Genomic DNA, 17,341 nt, shown 5'->3' on the forward strand with positions numbered 1-17,341 from the left:
ATTGCGTGAAACGAATGTGAATTGGCCTCTGTAGCGGTAATACGACATATTTAGGTGGATTTTAGAGTAACTTGTGTACCTCGAAATGAGTTGTCTCTAGTCTGGGTGTAAAATAGATGACTATTAGATTCAGAAAAGGTATAATTCATCTCCCGGAACAAAGTTTAAGTTACCCTACCGATAACATATATTGGCATGGACAAATTGCGTGAAATGAATGTGAATTGGCCTCTGTAGCGATAATACGACATATTTAGGTGGATTTTAGAGTAACTTGTGTACCTCGAAATGAGTTATCTATAGTCCGGGTGTAAAATAGATACCTATTAGATTCAGAAAAGGTATAATTGATCTCCCGGAACAAAGTTTAAGTTACCCTACCGATTGTTGAAAATGATGATTTTCATGTTACATGAGACATTGTTAAACTGTTGTATATATTGTACATATTGTGTATTCGTTGTATACTGTACTAGTGTTTGGAATATTCTGGAACTTCGTTAGCTAACCGCTGGTCTCCCTGCAGGAGTGTGAATGACTCATATTGAAAGTGTTCTGGTTTCTCGTGTACGTTCGAGTTAATGTTTTGATACTCGGGTATAATTGGTTTGATTCTGGGTTACCTCGTGGTAGTACGAAACGTCGCTCGCTGTATGAACAGGTCCGCTGTTATATACTCTGCTGTGTGTGTTGGACTGATGTTTGTCAAGTGTAAGAAATAGGGAATCTCAAGCCGTAGGTAGAACGGAGTAGATCCTGAATTTCATCAAAGGTTATGCGCCCTTGCTAATCTGTTCAACAGCAACGATGTCATCTGCTAACAATATGGAGAAGTTGAAGTGCGGTAGGATCAGTAATTGGCCTACGTGGAAGATACAAGTTAAAGGTGAATTAATGGCCAACGATTTATGGGAATATGTTGCAGAAGGAGACGTACAGAATGCATCCAGGTCTAAGAAGACTAAGGCCGCTGGTATATTATTGCGTAGCCTTGATGGTTCCGTGTTGCCGGCTGTGCCGGAAGACCATCATTGTGATCCGAAGAAAATATGGGAGGATCTGGAGAAGAAGTTTGAGCCGAAGAATTCGATGATGTTTCTATCACTAAAACGGCAGATTGAAATGATGCCGACTTTTACGGATACGAATATTATTGAGAAGATTCAAGAATGTCAATTGCTGTTTCAAAGAATGGCTTGTATGGGTCATGCCGTTAGTGGTAGTGATCAGGTTTTCGAAGTGATAAAGCATTTTCCGTCCAGTTTTGAAGTGACGCGTTCGTATCTTGTGAACGAAATGCAAAGTAAACCGGATTATTCGCTGGAAGATTTGCTGGTGAGAGTGCAAACAGTGATTTCGGTTTCTCCGCCGCAAAGTGTTCAAGCCTACCAGGCGAAGGGGGAGTACGGTAAGCCGAAATTTACTGCTACGTGTGATCATTGTGGTAGAGTTGGTCATAAAAGGTCCATGTGTTGGGATCTGAAAAGTGATGTTAATCCACGTGATCGGGAATTCGAGCCTCGTGGTTACGAGCGTGGAAGTTTTTCTGGCAGAGGACGTTTTGAGCGTCAGACTGCTCGTTATGCTGATTGTGGAAGTGATAATTCTCGTGAAAATAAATCGACTCGTGTAGGAGAGAGACATTCGCTGTTTTATTCGTCGGTTGTGTTACCCGTGGAAAGTAGAAATCTGGGTATGCCGCATCGTGGTAATAGCGATCGTCTTCGTGTGAGTAAGCAATATCTGATGCCAGGCGCGTAGCCAGCCGAAAAATATGGGAGGGGTTTGAAATGAAGAGGGCGGGGTTTCGATTTTTATAGCATCAATTCATTAGGGTAAAGTAATGCGTAAATGACGATTATACAATCGCCTCGCGTTGACGAACTTACGCGTATGATAAGCTTGCCAACGTGTCCGGAAGTGCTGTTAATTAGCGAGTCCCTGATCTCTCGCGAACAATTGAATACGCGAGCTTTCTCAACGCGTATTACGCGCATATCAACGCATATTACGTAACCTCGGCGACGATTTGCACAAGTCAAAATGTCCGAGTTGTTATGGAATCTGTTCTATAATGGCACCGATTTCAGGTGGTTCAATTTCAAACCTTTCTCATCTTTTATAACTCAAGCATTGACACACATCTTCCGATGGTTATGTTCAAGTATTAGCGAAAATCAATCAAGTATGTACGCACCGTCGCACGTACATGTTTGAGGTCGATTGCGGGCATTCCATGTCATTCAGTTTAGCGATGTCATTATTTAATCACAATCGCAAATCCGCATACAATCCATCGAGATATAGGAGCCAAAGCATGCTAGGCTTGAGACGCGATCGTTAGGCTAGCGATGATATCTTTCGTATCAGGCATATTGCGGATGCGATTGTTGTGTAAGCCAACGATGATATGGTGCGGGACAGGCAAAGCAGATGCGATTGTGCAGGCGATGGTATAGTTCGCACCGGGCCTATTGCAGTTGCGGTTCTTCAAGCCAGTAGAACTAGGCTTGTTAGAGACGTGATAAATCAGGCTAGCAACGATTGCCGAGCGCGCGCCAATCGATGACTTAATTTCGCAATCATCTCAGCGAGATCGATTCTCGTTAGTTTTTGCCGTGCTGGGTGCAATCGTTCCTAGCCTGATTTATGACGTCTCTAACAAGCCTAGTTCTACTGGCTTGAAGAACCGCATCTGCAATAGGCCCGGCCAATTGGCCGCGCGCAAGCCTGGCCTGGCTGTGTTAAAGGACTTTGGCGTAGATTGAAGAATGCCGTTTGAATACAGTGTTCTTCAGATAACCTGTTGCTATTTCTTTGTTCTTTGTTGATATTAAGCCGTCAAATTGTAGATCAAAGTTGCGTTGCGGTGTATCGGTGAATGCGTGAGATTAAGCATCCAATTGTTGAAGCATAGACCTAATAGAGTTCTAGATTTGATGAGATCGCGGACCACGCGACAATTATGAATTACGCGTCGCCAGTGAGGTGAATACTGCAATACATCCGATATTATTAACACTGATTACGCGCGTTCGGAAAAGCGACGCGACGACTTGCAGCTACACTGTGACTGTGACTACATTATACGATATAACGACCTTGTCTCCCTTGCACGCTCGTGAAAAAAAAGCCCTCTCTCGTCTACTGTGCACACGAGAGAAGACGCGAGAAAAAGGCCATCATATGTATCGGTCATATCATTGCGCAAGAGCGTGCTACAAATTAGCTAGTGCTACCAACCGACGAAATATTGAAATGCATCGAGAGGGGTTTCGCGTAAATGGAAGGGGTTTCGCGTTTCAAAAGTGGGGGGTTCCGACCCCCGAAACCCCCCCTCTGGCTACGCGCCTGTCTGATGCTTACGTCTGTTTTCCTATCTCGACACAGACTGTCTGTTATCTGTGATAGTGGTGCAACCAGTCATATGAGTTGCAATCCTGATATGTTTATTGAAATGAGACCTTTTCGTGCGGAAATCGAATTGGGTGATGGTAAAGTCATCTATGCTGAGGGCATTGGGACCCTTCGCATGGTCATGTGTGAAAATGGAAAGAGAATTGGTATTGCCGATTTACAAAACGCACTTTATGTTCCCGACTTGTCGACAACACTGTTTTCCGTGACAGCTGCTGTTGCCAATCCGAAATATGCAGTCGTTTTTAATTCGGATGGTATTCGGATTTTTGATAGACTTGCTGGGCACAATCTCGCTACTGGGAGTATCGTGAACAATGTGTATGTGCTAAATTGTCGTCCTTGTACTAAAAACGACATGTGGGAGCCTTTGTCACGCCCCGTCGAAAGGGAGCGTCGTTCTCTTGAAGTTGATAATAATGCGAACGAAGTTGATAAACCATGTGTTATGACATTGAAAAGTGAAGTCGGTGATGCAGGGTCAGCCGATGACTCTCAAATCCCGCGTGGTTCAGAAGGAGTGTCTTCCGAATTGTCAATGGTTGACTCGAAGTGTAACAATGGCGATAAAGCGGATGTTTTGCCGCTTGACACTGTTGGGGAATTTGTGAATGTTACTGAAAATTGTCTGGCTGGAGACGTTTCAGCTGAGTTGTGGCCTCGTTGTATAGGCCACGTTGGACGAGAAGTGATTGTACAACGTGATGATCGTGTCGATGAAACACGACTTGGTCAAGAAGGAGAAGTGGCTGAATCTCAGCCTGAATTGCCTGCGTCGAGTTTCATCTATCCTGGAATGGATGACGATCAGGAAGTACGTGATGATGAGAGAAGTGGAAACGAAGAAGAAATTGCAGAATTGCGGAGGTCTATAAGTTTGAATGCTGGTCAGCCGCCTCCGAGACTTACATGCAATGAAAGTTTGCGACAGACTGTAGAACAAGTAGAAGTTGGAGTTGAAGCGAAACCTTCAGTCTCATTATTGTCGCATGCAGTACCTGCTACTGGTGTGCGCTTGACAGAGTCAAAAAGTCTGGAAGATGTATTGAACTCTGAGCATTCTGATTTGTTGAAAAAAGCTGCATCAAAAGAAATGAAATCAATGTGTGATTTGAAAGTGTGCGAGTTGGTCAAATCTCCTTTCGATGCAGATGGAATTGAAGTTCGTTACGCGTCAACTTATGATGAATATGCCGACATTTTGACAAAGCCGTCACGTCGACAACCTGCTGTTACTTGAGAGTTGAGATTGATGTAAAATCATTGCCGTTGTATTGAACGTTTAAAAATGTCTCAAGAGAAGGAGTGTTGAAAATGATGATTTTCATGTTACATGAGACATTGTTAAACTGTTGTATATATTGTACATATTGTGTATTCGTTGTATACTGTACTAGTGTTTGGAATATTCTGGAACTTCGTTAGCTAACCGCTGGTCTCCCTGCAGGAGTGTGAATGACTCATATTGAAAGTGTTCTGGTTTCTCGTGTACGTTCGAGTTAATGTTTTGATACTCGGGTATAATTGGTTTGATTCTGGGTTACCTCGTGGTAGTACGAAACGTCGCTCGCTGTATGAACAGGTCCGCTGTTATATACTCTGCTGTGTGTGTTGGACTGATGTTTGTCAAGTGTAAGAAATAGGGAATCTCAAGCCGTAGGTAGAACGGAGTAGATCCTGAATTTCATCACCGATAACATATATTGGCATGGACAAATTGCGTGAAATGAATGTGAATTGGCCTCTGTTGCGATAATACGACATATTTAGGTGGATTTTAGAGTAACTTGTGTACCTCGAAATGAGTTGTCTATAGTCTGGGTGTAAAATAGATAACTATTAGATTCGGAAAAGGTATAATTCATCTCCCGGAACAAAGTTTAAGTTACCCTACCGATAACATATATTGGCATGGACAAATTGCGTGAAACGAATGTTAATTGGCCTTTGTAGCGATAATACGACATATTTAGGTGGATTTTAGAGTAACTTGTGTACCTCGAAATGAGTTGTCTATAGTCTGGGTGTAAAATAGATGACTATTAGATTCAGAAAAGGTATAATTCATCTCCCGGAACAAAGTTTAAGTTACCCTACCGATAACATATATTGGCATGGACAAATTGCGTGAAACGAATGTGAATTGGCGTCTGTAGCGATTATACGACATATTTAGGTGGATTTTAGAGTAACTTGTGTACCTCGAGATGAGTTGTCTCTAGTCTGGGTGTAACATAGATGACTATTAGATTCAGAAAAGGCATAATTCATCTCCCGGAACAAAGTTCAAGTCACCCTACCGATAACATATATGGGCATGGTCGAGTTGCGTGAAACGAATGTTAATTGGCCTTTGTATCGATATTACGACATATTTAGGTGGATTTTAGAGTAACTTGTGTACCTCGAAATGAGTTGTCTCTAGTCTGGGTGTAACATAGATGACTATTAAATTCAGAAAAGGTATAATTAATCTCCCGGAACAAAGTTTAAGTTACCCTACTGATAACATATATTGGCATGGACAAATTGCGTAAAATGAATGTTAATTGGCCTTTGTAGCGATATTACGACATATTTAGGTGGATTTTAGAGTAACTTGTGTACCTCGAAATGAGTTGTCTCTAGTCTGGGTGTAACATAGATGACTATTACATTCAGAAAAGGTATAATTAATCTCCCGGAACAAAGTTTAAGTTACCCTACTGATAACATATATTGGCATGGACAAATTGCATGAAACGCTGTGAATTGCCCTCTGTGTCGATCAGATCCGACATATTTAGGTGGATTTTAAAGTAACTTGTGTACCTCGAAATGAGTTGTCTCTAGTCTGGGTGTAACATAGATGACTATTAAATTCAGAAAAGGTATAATTAATCTCCCGGAACAAAGTTTAAGTTACCCTACTGATAACATATATTGGCATGGACAAATTGCGTAAAATGAATGTTAATTGGCCTTTGTAGCGATATTACGACATATTTAGGTGGATTTTAGAGTAACTTGTGTACCTTGAAATGAGTTGTCTCTAGTGTGGGTGTAAGATGGATGACTATTAGATTCAGAAAAGGTATAACTTATCTTCCGGAACAAAGCATAAGTTACCCTACCGATAAGATATATTGACAGGGTCGAATTGATCGAAGCAATGGTGTATTGTTGCGAATGCGATCACATCACAGAAATTTTGGTGAACATTTATTGGTACTTATGCATCTGGAAATAAGCTATCTCATATTCGTATGTAATTTATACCACTATTGAATCCAGAAAAGGTATTAACTCATCCTCCCGGAGGTAATTCGTTAAAAATGGTAATGGTAGGTCATTTCTTTTTTCCGCTTTGGAAATTTCATACAAGTATTCGGCCCAGATGACAGCAGTCATACGAGGGCGAGCCAGTGTTGCCAACTCCGGACGGACAAAAATCGCTAAAACTGGTGTGGAAAATCGCTAGATGTCGCTAAATCCTGAAACAAAATCGCTAAAAAATGTCGCTAAATCTGCATTAATTCCTAAAGTTGATAGGTTGAGCCAGAATATCCATACAGTCCCATCAGCTGTGTGTTAGTCGTTAGTGTCCGATGGCACTTATCATATTTCTAGTTCGTAATACGCAATATTCATGACAGTAATCTCAAAACATGACCAAATGTGCTGTGCATTTCAACAAAGAAGATCGCTCCGCGCAATGATCGCCCTGCGTGACAAGATTTTCAGTCATGACCACTCACTACATAGGCGTGACACGAACTGCCGCTGAAAATGAATATGAGGTGGAAAGCATCCTAGGTATGCAAGTGCCTTGCTCGATGAGTCCGTGAATACGTGATGCGATATACCGATGATTGCGGAAAGGATCTTGCCTTCCCTCAACTGGGTAGGAATACTTGAACGCGACATGCACCGGGTTTGCCGGTCACGTAGCGATGCGCACTATAGAAAATAAAGAAGGGCCGACCCGCTGAGGACATACCACTACCCAGGGCCGATACAGCACTTCGTCACCCCCCCCCCCTAGGGTGATCAAGTCACTACCTTCGAGTCACGAGTCATTTCGAGTCATTGCACATTTTGACTCGAGTCAAGTCAAGTCAATCGATTTTCGAAGGTGACTCGAGTCAAGTCAAGTCACTCGATTTCTGGAGGTGACTCGAGTCAAGTCGAGTCAAGTCAAGTCAAGTCAAGTCACGAGTCAAGTCACAATTCAAGTCAAGTTGCCTTTTCAGTGTATGAGGCATGATTACGTCATTGTCTATTGCTAGCTGTCTGAAATACAGATTGAGTGGTCATTGTTTCTGAACCGATGAACGAATATAGAGTTGAATATACATACACGCAAGAAGGCATCGATCACATATACGCAGAGCTGCTTAACTACGTAAGTAATTGCATAGCTTCAGTTTATAGACACCAGCCAAAATAGAGAAACGAATAGATAAGATGCAATACACCACCCTTTCACGAATTGCTATGATACAATTCGAGCCTTCGCCAATGGTTGAGGAATATATAAACTATATTCGAATTCAATTTCATTAAAACAAGAGGTTAGGTTATGGTAAGAACAGAAATAGACATTTTGCTGTTACATTACTTTACTACTAATTTAGGACAACGTAAGCTGTAAGCTTCGATCACATCGTTTGCGGTTAATTTATTCGTGAGAGAGCAATGGAGGCTCGGTAAAACGCACGATTATTGAATGATTGGTAGCTCTCATGGGTTCCACCAGCGTTTCGCCAACAATCCGACCATATGCAAGACACGGTGATTTTTATCGACACCGATTACTTGATGACTTGAAAATGACTCGTGAATTTTGCTCCGAGTCACGAGTCAATCCACATTTCTGATGCACCGAGTCAAGTCAAGTCAAGTCATTTTAGCAAAGTGACTCGAGTCAAGTCAAGTCATACGAAAAAGGTGACTCGAGTCTGACTCGAGTCAAGTCATGACTCGATTCATCCCAACACTGGTGATAACACAACTTAACTTTTTTTCTGGCCCTATCGCGTCAGTCGGGAAAATTTTCCGTAATTCATGATTGAATCAGTTAATATTTATTGCTAATTGCATATATATATTGCTATAAATTTTTTAACCTCCCTAAGCCCACGTAGTCCGAGTAACGGCAGAGCTGATTGAGCTGTCGTTTTTGAAAATTAAAGGCCCGTAATAGTAATTGAACATATTCGAGCGGGACCGTTGGTATAATTACTTCTTCAAATGTCTGCTATATGAAAAGATATTGAAATCGCCCATAAGTAGGCTACTAAACTTAAAGACGCACGCGATTCTAAATTGGTATTTCTGAATTGCCAAATAATTCTTCGCTGCGGGATGGCATTTGTCCTCTGGGGTTCATATTGGCAGGACAGGAAGATTCGGCACCGGCAATGCACAATTAGACATGTATACATCGAAGTTTTCGGTCAACATAATGGCACGGAGCGCGAAAAAAAGTTGCACAAATTTTCAGAAAAATACTCTCTAAGTAATTAGTGTTCACGAAATAATTTTGGGCCCCCCGTCGAGCTCCCCCTCCCCCTCCCAATTGGGGGTTCGGGTTGAGGCAGTTACGGTCCTGCCCCTACCCATAGCGGCTGGCCATCCATCCATCTGATCAATGGTGGGTGTATAACAAATCGTCTATTTTTGTCTCATTTGTCTTACGCGAATCCGATAGAAAACTCGACATTCAAGTTATGTGAGGAGGGCGATTAGAACCCCGTCCCCCATTGGATCCCGATAGAATTTGGTACGGATACCGTTATAGTAGCCTACTACCAGTGCTACGTGGTCGTGAAGAATTCATATATCGGACATTGTATATAGTACATTGCATTGGGCGAGCATGATTGTAATTACTCGATTGTGTTGGCGTCAATAGTTCAGGATTCTGACGAGTTTGTTGAACTGGACAGTGAACACCGTCGATTTTCGTGGCGGAAAGTTATGGCGAAATTCACTTAGATGACCTGGAAAGTCACTATATAGACGTTTGTATCCATGCACGCTACCTGAAAGCAGATCGGCATTGTCTGCTGACGCTGTGGCGCGCATAAGATATGGCAAACGTGCATGATGTTTGCCGTTCGAAATTGATTGACATCAGATATTTTCGAAAAAATCGCTAGAAAATCGCTAAATATTTTTCAAAAGTCGCTAGATTTATCGCTAGTCGCTAGATCGATATTTTTTGTCGCTAAACCGAATGAAAAATCGCTAGATCTAGCGACAAAATCGCTAAATTGGCAACACTGGGGCGAGCACCAGCGTCTCCTTACGGGCATCAGCGACATGGAAAGGGCGCCAGCTACTGGGAGAAAAAGCAGGAAAACGGGACATCATCATCATCATCATCATTGGTTTATTAGCAATTTTATCAGTTCAATACACCACAAAAAATGCGATACAATGAATAGACAGGAAGATGTCGAAGCGACTTGGATTTGTCAATGGAATCGGACACCCACCTTGGCCTAGGCGTAGTAAAGAGGAGGCATGCACACTGAATGAAAGTAAAGAATACAGTATAGAAAAAGAAAGCGACAAGAAATAGGGCGGCATGTCATGGGAGGCGAGATCGATAGGTCAGTCGTGGTCCGGTAATCTTGAGGATGGACTGTATTTATTTAGTAGTAATTGCTTGTATTTCGACTTGAATGTGGACATGCTCGTCGACTGTCGGATGGCCGGCGGGATACTGTTCCACACATCAGGTCCGGCATATTTGATGGAGCGATGATCTTTTCGGTCGATCATATGATATTTGGACGACGTGGACGCGCGTGTGTTGTACTTGTGCGCTTTTGATTCAGAGGTAAAGAAGTCATTGAAATATTCGGGGCAACGACATTTGGAAAAACTAATAACGACTGTTCCAACCAACTAATCAATCAATTATTCAATGAGGAAATTTATTGGCCAGAGGGGTTTATTGATCGCAGGTCCTGAACGCTTACATCAAACTGTTGTAAAATGGGAGTTTAATACGGCTTACTGCACCACAGCCACGAGTGACGCGGATTCGGATTTTCTTCAGTGATTGTGCCGGTTATGGAAATTTCACGAAGTTGTGACTCTGATTATAGAGGTGCTTGCCCACTTCATAGTCATGGCCATTGATTGAATCAATCTGTTATCTGTTTGGGACCAACGTTTTTTGGGAGGTTGGGGCTGACAAAGTGCTGTTTCGGTCCTGTACTCGTGTACTCGTCTTTAGGTCTGGTACGTTTCAGCGATTCCGAAATCTTTCGACTATATAGCAGACGGAAGGTCGTGAAATAACAACACGCAACAATGTAATTGATATAACAACGGACCCGCCCGCAGATGCATATGATACCAATACCGTCAGTAGCCTACTAACGGCAAATCTGAGCACGTGGACTAGTAATCAAAAATTCGACTTTATGCACTTAGCTATAGAAAGAATAATTATATGCAATTCCAATTTTAATGACGGAATTTACTACGCCTAGGCCAAGGTGGGTGTCCGATTCCATTGACAAATCCAAGTCGCTTCGACATCTTCCTGTCTAGTCATTGTATCGCATTTTTTGTGGTGTATTGAACTGATAAAATTGCTAATAAACCAATGATGATGATGAATTCAACCATGAATTTTATATTTTGCGCTACGCGAGACCAGACTAAAGTATTTCACTATAACCACCGATAACAAGACCACTGTTGTAGTGATAACTTACGACGTGAACGGGGGATTTACCCCAGGAAGTTTGATTTGTCACCCTGTGGGGGCCTAAAGACCAGTGTTTTTTTGAAGGGGGGGTGGCAGAGTGCTGTTACAGTCACGAGTGCAATTCAATATGGATATAACGGCATATATCCCGATGACGTGCGATGAAGAGATGTTAACGTTTTGTATTATCAGTCAAGTAAGTTTGGGAATCGTACTGCAGGTCCGCCTGTGATCGTCCATCCATGAGGTTACATCTCGTGTATTTATCGCACGTATTTCTCCCAGGAAGTTTCATTTGTAAGAATTGTAACCCTATGGGGGCCTAATACCAGCGTTTTTTTTAGTGGAGGGAGGGGGCTGACGAAGTGTTGTTACGTTCCTGAGTGCTATTCAATATGGATATAACTAGGCTTACCATATTTCGGAAATGAAAAAAGAGGACACTTTTTCAGAAATTTCAGTCAAGCATAACTGGAGAAGAATTCTCAAAAACAGGTAAATTTCACCCGCTTCATGATCGGTTGACTAAAAAAAAAAAAAAAAAAAAAAAAAGGTCATCACTTCCACTCAGAGCTCAAAAACACGTTTTTCACTCCACATTACCAGGTGGATGACTAAAAAAAAAAAAAAAAAGGTCTTCTTTTCGCTCAGAGCTGAAATCACCACTTTTCCCTCCGAAATACCCGCCGGAGCTTCACTTCTGCGCTAATTTGCGGCATATCACTCGCAATTTCCTCTAAATCTGACCTAAATTTTCAAAAAAGAGGACAAAATCTCAAAAAAGAGGACAAGAGGGCGTCCTCCGAGGACACTTTCAAAAAAGTCAAAAAAGAGGACAAATCCTCTTAAAAGAGGACGTATGGTAAGCCTAGATATAACGGAATATATCACGATAACGTTCGACGAAGGGATGTTAACGTTTTGTATAATCAGTGAAGTAAGTTTGGGAAGCGTACTGCAGATCCGCCCGTGATCATCCATCCATGAGGTTATATAGCTCAGTGGTTATATCCAGAGATTAGCATGGATTAGGATTAGGTTTTGAAAAAACAGGATTTGTGAAATTTTGTCGGATTTGGATTAGACATTTTTTTCAGAACGGATTAGGATTTATCTGTTTTCTGGAAGATTGAAATGTCGTGTGGCGAATGGCGACAAACTTTATTCAGATCAGTTATTAATGTACTTATGGTTGCTAAGTTATCTTGAATCAAGTGAATCGTTGGCTGTCAAAGGAAATTTTCGAATCCCTCTGTTGCATAAAATAGTATTTTTTCTGAATTTTCAGTTGGAATCGGATTAGGATTGGACTTTAATATGAAAAAGTTATGGATTAGGATTTGATTAGGACATAGAAATTTCAAATCCGCTCATCTCTGGTTATATCTCGTGTATTTATCGAACCGTATATAGGCTATCCCGCTATCGATTATCACATCCTGTAGTAATTTACTTCAAGCACAAAATGTCCGATTTGAGAGACTCAATCGCTGAAACTGCTTGCATTAACCTTGAACAAACCGTATTGTCTGGAACATATCCGACGAAGAACTTCTACGACGAGAAACTGGACTTCTCAAGTTAAGTAATCAGACAGCTATAATCCAAGATATTTGGTTACCTATATTTCTGATGCAGATCACCACAAGACCATTGCTGCAGATGGCCGATTCCCAATCATACCCCACTCCAGAGCAGAACATCTCGATAGGACTTCCATTTCTGCGAAGTCGGTAACTGACCTACGCAGGCTAATGAATGGTAATAGTTCTTGGAACCTCTTCGGACTTACCACCAGGGTTGTAATGACTCGAGTCATGACTCGACTCGAGTCAGACTCGAGTCACGTTTTTTTTGTGACTCGACTTGACTCGAGTCATTTTCTTGAAATGGGAAAATGACTCGACTCGACTCGAGTCGATATTTGGATTGACTCGACTTGTACTCGAGTCATTACGCATGACTCGACCCAAGTCAATGACTCGGCTTATTTTATATGACTTGAAGATTAATAAATTTGCGAATCGTAATGGCTAGTTCAACACATCTGACGAATTGTGCCGACATCGCTATTTGACACCACTGCTTTCGTTGCACTCGTCTGATATCAGATATGCCGCCGCAAAAACAACAGACAATGGTACCATAGTGCCTTATATGGCGTCGCCAACCAAATCTCACGCCTCAGAAATTGATTCACGTCACAATTTCGATTTGGCTACAGGCAATTTGAAGGTCATTTTCGACCGGCTTGGCGAGCATTAAATTTGGTAAAACGGGTATCAATCGAAAGCTGACTCTGCACTGATTACGAAAACATAAATGTTATTCCGCTCGTGGCCCGGGAGCCCCCACAATCAGCCTCGAATTTTTCATTGTTATGGAGATCGGCATTGGGACGCAATAATGCTGTCTGGCTCTTTTGCTCTTGAGCTACTCTCTCGTTTCGCCAGATAGCATTGTTGCGTCCCAATGCCAATCAGGGTAGTACCAACTACCAACTCTGCTCTCTCTCTCACTCTACAACCATTCAATTATGCACGCTATCACTGTCAATTACTTGCGCGCATTAGTGGAAGCATTGAAAAATACTATTTTAAAGCGTTTTGCAGCAGTGTTTGTAAATGTGAACATCATCACAACTGATTGGTCTTTGGATTGACCTATCGGTAATCCCAAACCGTTTGGTGAAACCATCTTCTTCACATCATGCGTGTTCGATCCGAAATTTGCTTTCCATTAGCTTATGGATCTAAATTACTCAGAACAATTCCGAATTGCACTGCGGCAGAAAATAATCGAGTTGATGATGACTGGGCCTGACACTCATTCATAGAGGATCACCAGCCAAGGTACAAAATCATCTGACGAAGCGGTACTAGATCCTCCGCAATCAAAGTATTTAGGACTTTTCAATTATACAAGCAAACAATCGAAGCAAAGTTCAATTGGAGCCAACGCAATGACTCAGATAGTCAAGTAATTGGAAGAGACCGATAAGCTTATGTGTAGATTTGAAACGATGATTATTTGCAATTTTGGGCGACTCGAAAGAATGAGTATCCTATGCTCTTCAGTATGGTTCAAAAATGCTCTGCATCTAGTGCACCAGTGCAACGTGTATTTAGTAGAGCTGGATTTATTCTAAGGCCATGCCGCTCTAATATATCTGAGGATCTCCTTTCCACTTTGGTATTTTTAAAGTGTAACTCATCATTGATGTGATATGCTGTCTGTGAAAACACACAATACCACCTGTCTATTTGGGGTTTTGTTAGGTATATGCATTGTGCACGTGAGTAATAATGAATGGCTAATGCTGCATGATGTTTGTAGAATAGGACTGTTCAAAAGTAACTTCTTTTTTATTTTACTCGGTGGCTACTTGATTACGTTGCATAAAAAGAACATTGAATCTAGCTCAATTTTAAAAAGAAGAATCAATGATATGATAGGAGAAAATTTTGGATTTGAAAATAAATGAAGTATTTTTAGTGAGAAATTCTTTCATATAATATAATTACATAGTGGTAGTAAGCCGACTATTATTCATGTCCAAAATATTCTACTCTAATAACTTCATTTCTTCTAGTTGGAATTTGCTATGAATCATATTTTTACACAATGTACCAATATCACGATAGCCGGTAAAATTCGAAAATCTCTATTTGTAATCAATCTAAAATTTTCTTTCATAGCATTGCTTTCTACTGGTTGGAATTGAGCCAAATTTGATTTTTTCGGGCAATCTAACAATTTCAAGGAGTAGCCGGAAAACTTGAAAAAATGTTTTCGAACAGCCCAATTGTACAATTATTTCTCCAATGCTGATGCTGCGATGTAGTCTGTAATGCAATTGGGAAAACCTTAAGTAATATCAAAAGGTATCTGTTTTTTGTCACTGCACAATGCACATCGCTGCATGCACGCTTTTACAGCATGCTGGCTTGGTGTAAATACCTCTACATAAACATGCATCTGCTGATTCTCTATCAGCTGGTATCTCCGTGAACTCGTTGGTTCTCTATCAGCAATTTATGAGCTATCGTCAATGTGCTTATCATAAAAACTGAATGCTTGAATTGGTGATGTATCAGACTGACAAGACAGATATTTGATTTTACGTTCTAACTTGGTGAAGTTATCTGTAGCATCGGTAAATGAGGCCAGGACCTGTCCGTTAACTGCCTAAATAAACACGTGCCAAAACTCTGATAGGGAGAAAATGAGCATGTTTGCCAAGCTAGGAATTCGATATCACCCAAGCAGGATTGAAAACATGAGCTCAACATGACTTCAATACTGTGACTTGGACTCGACTCGAGTCATAACACTATGACTCGGACTTGACCCTTTAAACGGTGACTTGGACTCGAGTCATTGATGAATTGAAAATGACTCGACTCGACTCGAGTCAAAACCACAAAAGTAAGATTGACTCGTGACTCGGAACCATGTGACTTGGTTACAACCCTGCTTACCACACGCTATCATTAACCTTCGTTATATATTGACTTAGACTCATGGGATTGGAAACAATTAACAAAACAAATGAATTAGTGAGTAGATCATATTCCAGTAATTGGGTCGGATATCGGAAAGGTTTATTGCCAATTTATGTATGTGACAACCGATCTGGAGCTATCGTGCGATTAAAAATATGATTGTATGCTATAGAGTTCGCTGGGTGTCAGAAGTGAACTGCGAACTAACTATCAGCACACCTTCGTTTCTGTACATAAAAGAACTTTATTTTCATAAACATGTCATAAGGCTAGCAAAACAAAATAAACATGACTGGATGGAAGGAAACTTGCGACCACACAAAATATAAAATTTACCCCCGAAGAAGAACCACTGCGAATAAGAGAATGTGCTAAAATGATAGGCCTACATATAGCTCGGAAGGATATTTACAAGCCTCCTTACCACATCGCATTCAAATTCAAAACCTCAAGTAGGGCAATGGGCAAACATGGCTAAAGGCAATGGGCAAATAAGTTTCACAAAGGCTGAGTAAAGTGCCTTTTCTGTTACAATTTCTAAAGCCTATATGGAGATGAACGCTGGGAATTGACTAATTATATATTATTGATGAGTACTCTACCTGCATGATTGAACTTCAGTTCATTTAAGTAAGGTAGAGTGGGGGTATATATTTGATTTTATAAAACTGAACCAGAATTAGTGAAATGTGAGTCAACTTCAAATCGGACATTCAGAATCTAAAGGCCAAGTTAGCAATGATTTTCAACACCTGAGAAATTCCAGAATATGGCTGCAATACTTTTTAAAGCATGATCTGTAGTCTGTAGGCTACCATGGTGGCAGTATCAAGTATTTTGTGGGAGAGGCGTGTTCTCTTTTCGATGTTGAAAAGCTTCGCTGGGATCGAATCGTTTCGGTCTGCTCGAAAGAGAGGCCTTCCGCATCTTTTCAACTTGACCTCGCAACTTCATAACCTCCTACAATCGAAACAAACAGGAAGGAATATGGTCAATATGAATTCAATAAGTTCATGCATATAAATCCAAATATCTCCCTACTGAAGAGTTCCTGCAATGGAACGGAAGAAAATAAGACGTACGGCTGGTATCATGTCGGGTACAGACCCAAATTTTGTGTTATTGTACCAGAATTATTCAGGCCATCAAATATACCGGAAAAGTAATTTCAATAAAGCTTCAAACAAGATTCGCAGAATATCCATCGATCAATTCTGTGACTGAATGGGATTATTCTCCTAGTATTAAACTTTTATGTAAAGAGAAATCGCGAAGTTTGATAGAATAAAAGCTATAATTAGCAAGTTAATATTTTTTTGGTCACAATTTGAAATCCCAATGTACCTGCTTCAGATTGTTATTCTCTTGCTTGATTTTGACGATATGCTTTATCTTCTGTTTGTGATTCTGATGACCGAGAAGCTCAGCGTATCTCTTTCCGAGAGCTTGCATCTCAGCTTGTGCCACAGAATGCTCACTCAGCAACGACTGACGTTCGGCATTATACGCATCGAGTTGGCTCTATAAATTAGAATTTAACACTAGGTCTTACGCTAAGAAGTTACACACGTTCAGAGGTGGTCAAAGTAGTCAAGAAAGCTACTCAAGTAGAAGTAGCGACGAAAAAATCTACTCAAGTATGAGTAGAAGTACTTCTTCCATAAGCAACCTAAAACTACTTGAAGTAGAAGTAGAATTGACTGACTTT

General features: G+C 41.0%; 2 protein-coding genes across 2 annotated transcripts in view; one reads left to right on the forward strand and one right to left on the reverse strand.

The window, feature by feature from the left end:
• Positions 1–388: 388 nt before the first annotated feature.
• Positions 389–5,033, forward strand: LOC145456833 (uncharacterized). The gene is made up of 2 exons (XM_080334955.1): positions 389–1,359; positions 4,868–5,033. The coding sequence occupies exons 1-2, from the start codon at positions 808–810 to the stop codon at positions 4,874–4,876; spliced, it is 561 nt and encodes a 186-aa protein (XP_080191081.1). The 5' UTR covers positions 389–807; the 3' UTR covers positions 4,877–5,033.
• Positions 5,034–15,857: 10,824 nt separating this feature from the next.
• LOC145456881 (uncharacterized) overlaps positions 15,858–17,341 on the reverse strand; it is a 32,459-nt gene continuing 30,975 nt past the window's right edge. The window contains exons 19-20 of the mRNA XM_080335016.1: positions 16,978–17,154; positions 15,858–16,593 (exon numbers count right to left, since the gene is read on the reverse strand). Coding sequence (XP_080191142.1) covers positions 16,462–16,593; positions 16,978–17,154 — 309 coding nt within the window. The 3' untranslated portion in view covers positions 15,858–16,461. The remainder of the gene's footprint in view (positions 16,594–16,977; positions 17,155–17,341) is intronic.

Source organism: Botryllus schlosseri, chromosome 15 (genome assembly GCF_051294905.1).
Source record: "Botryllus schlosseri isolate E-star chromosome 15, Bs_hap1, whole genome shotgun sequence".
NCBI lineage: Eukaryota > Metazoa > Chordata > Ascidiacea > Stolidobranchia > Styelidae > Botryllus > Botryllus schlosseri.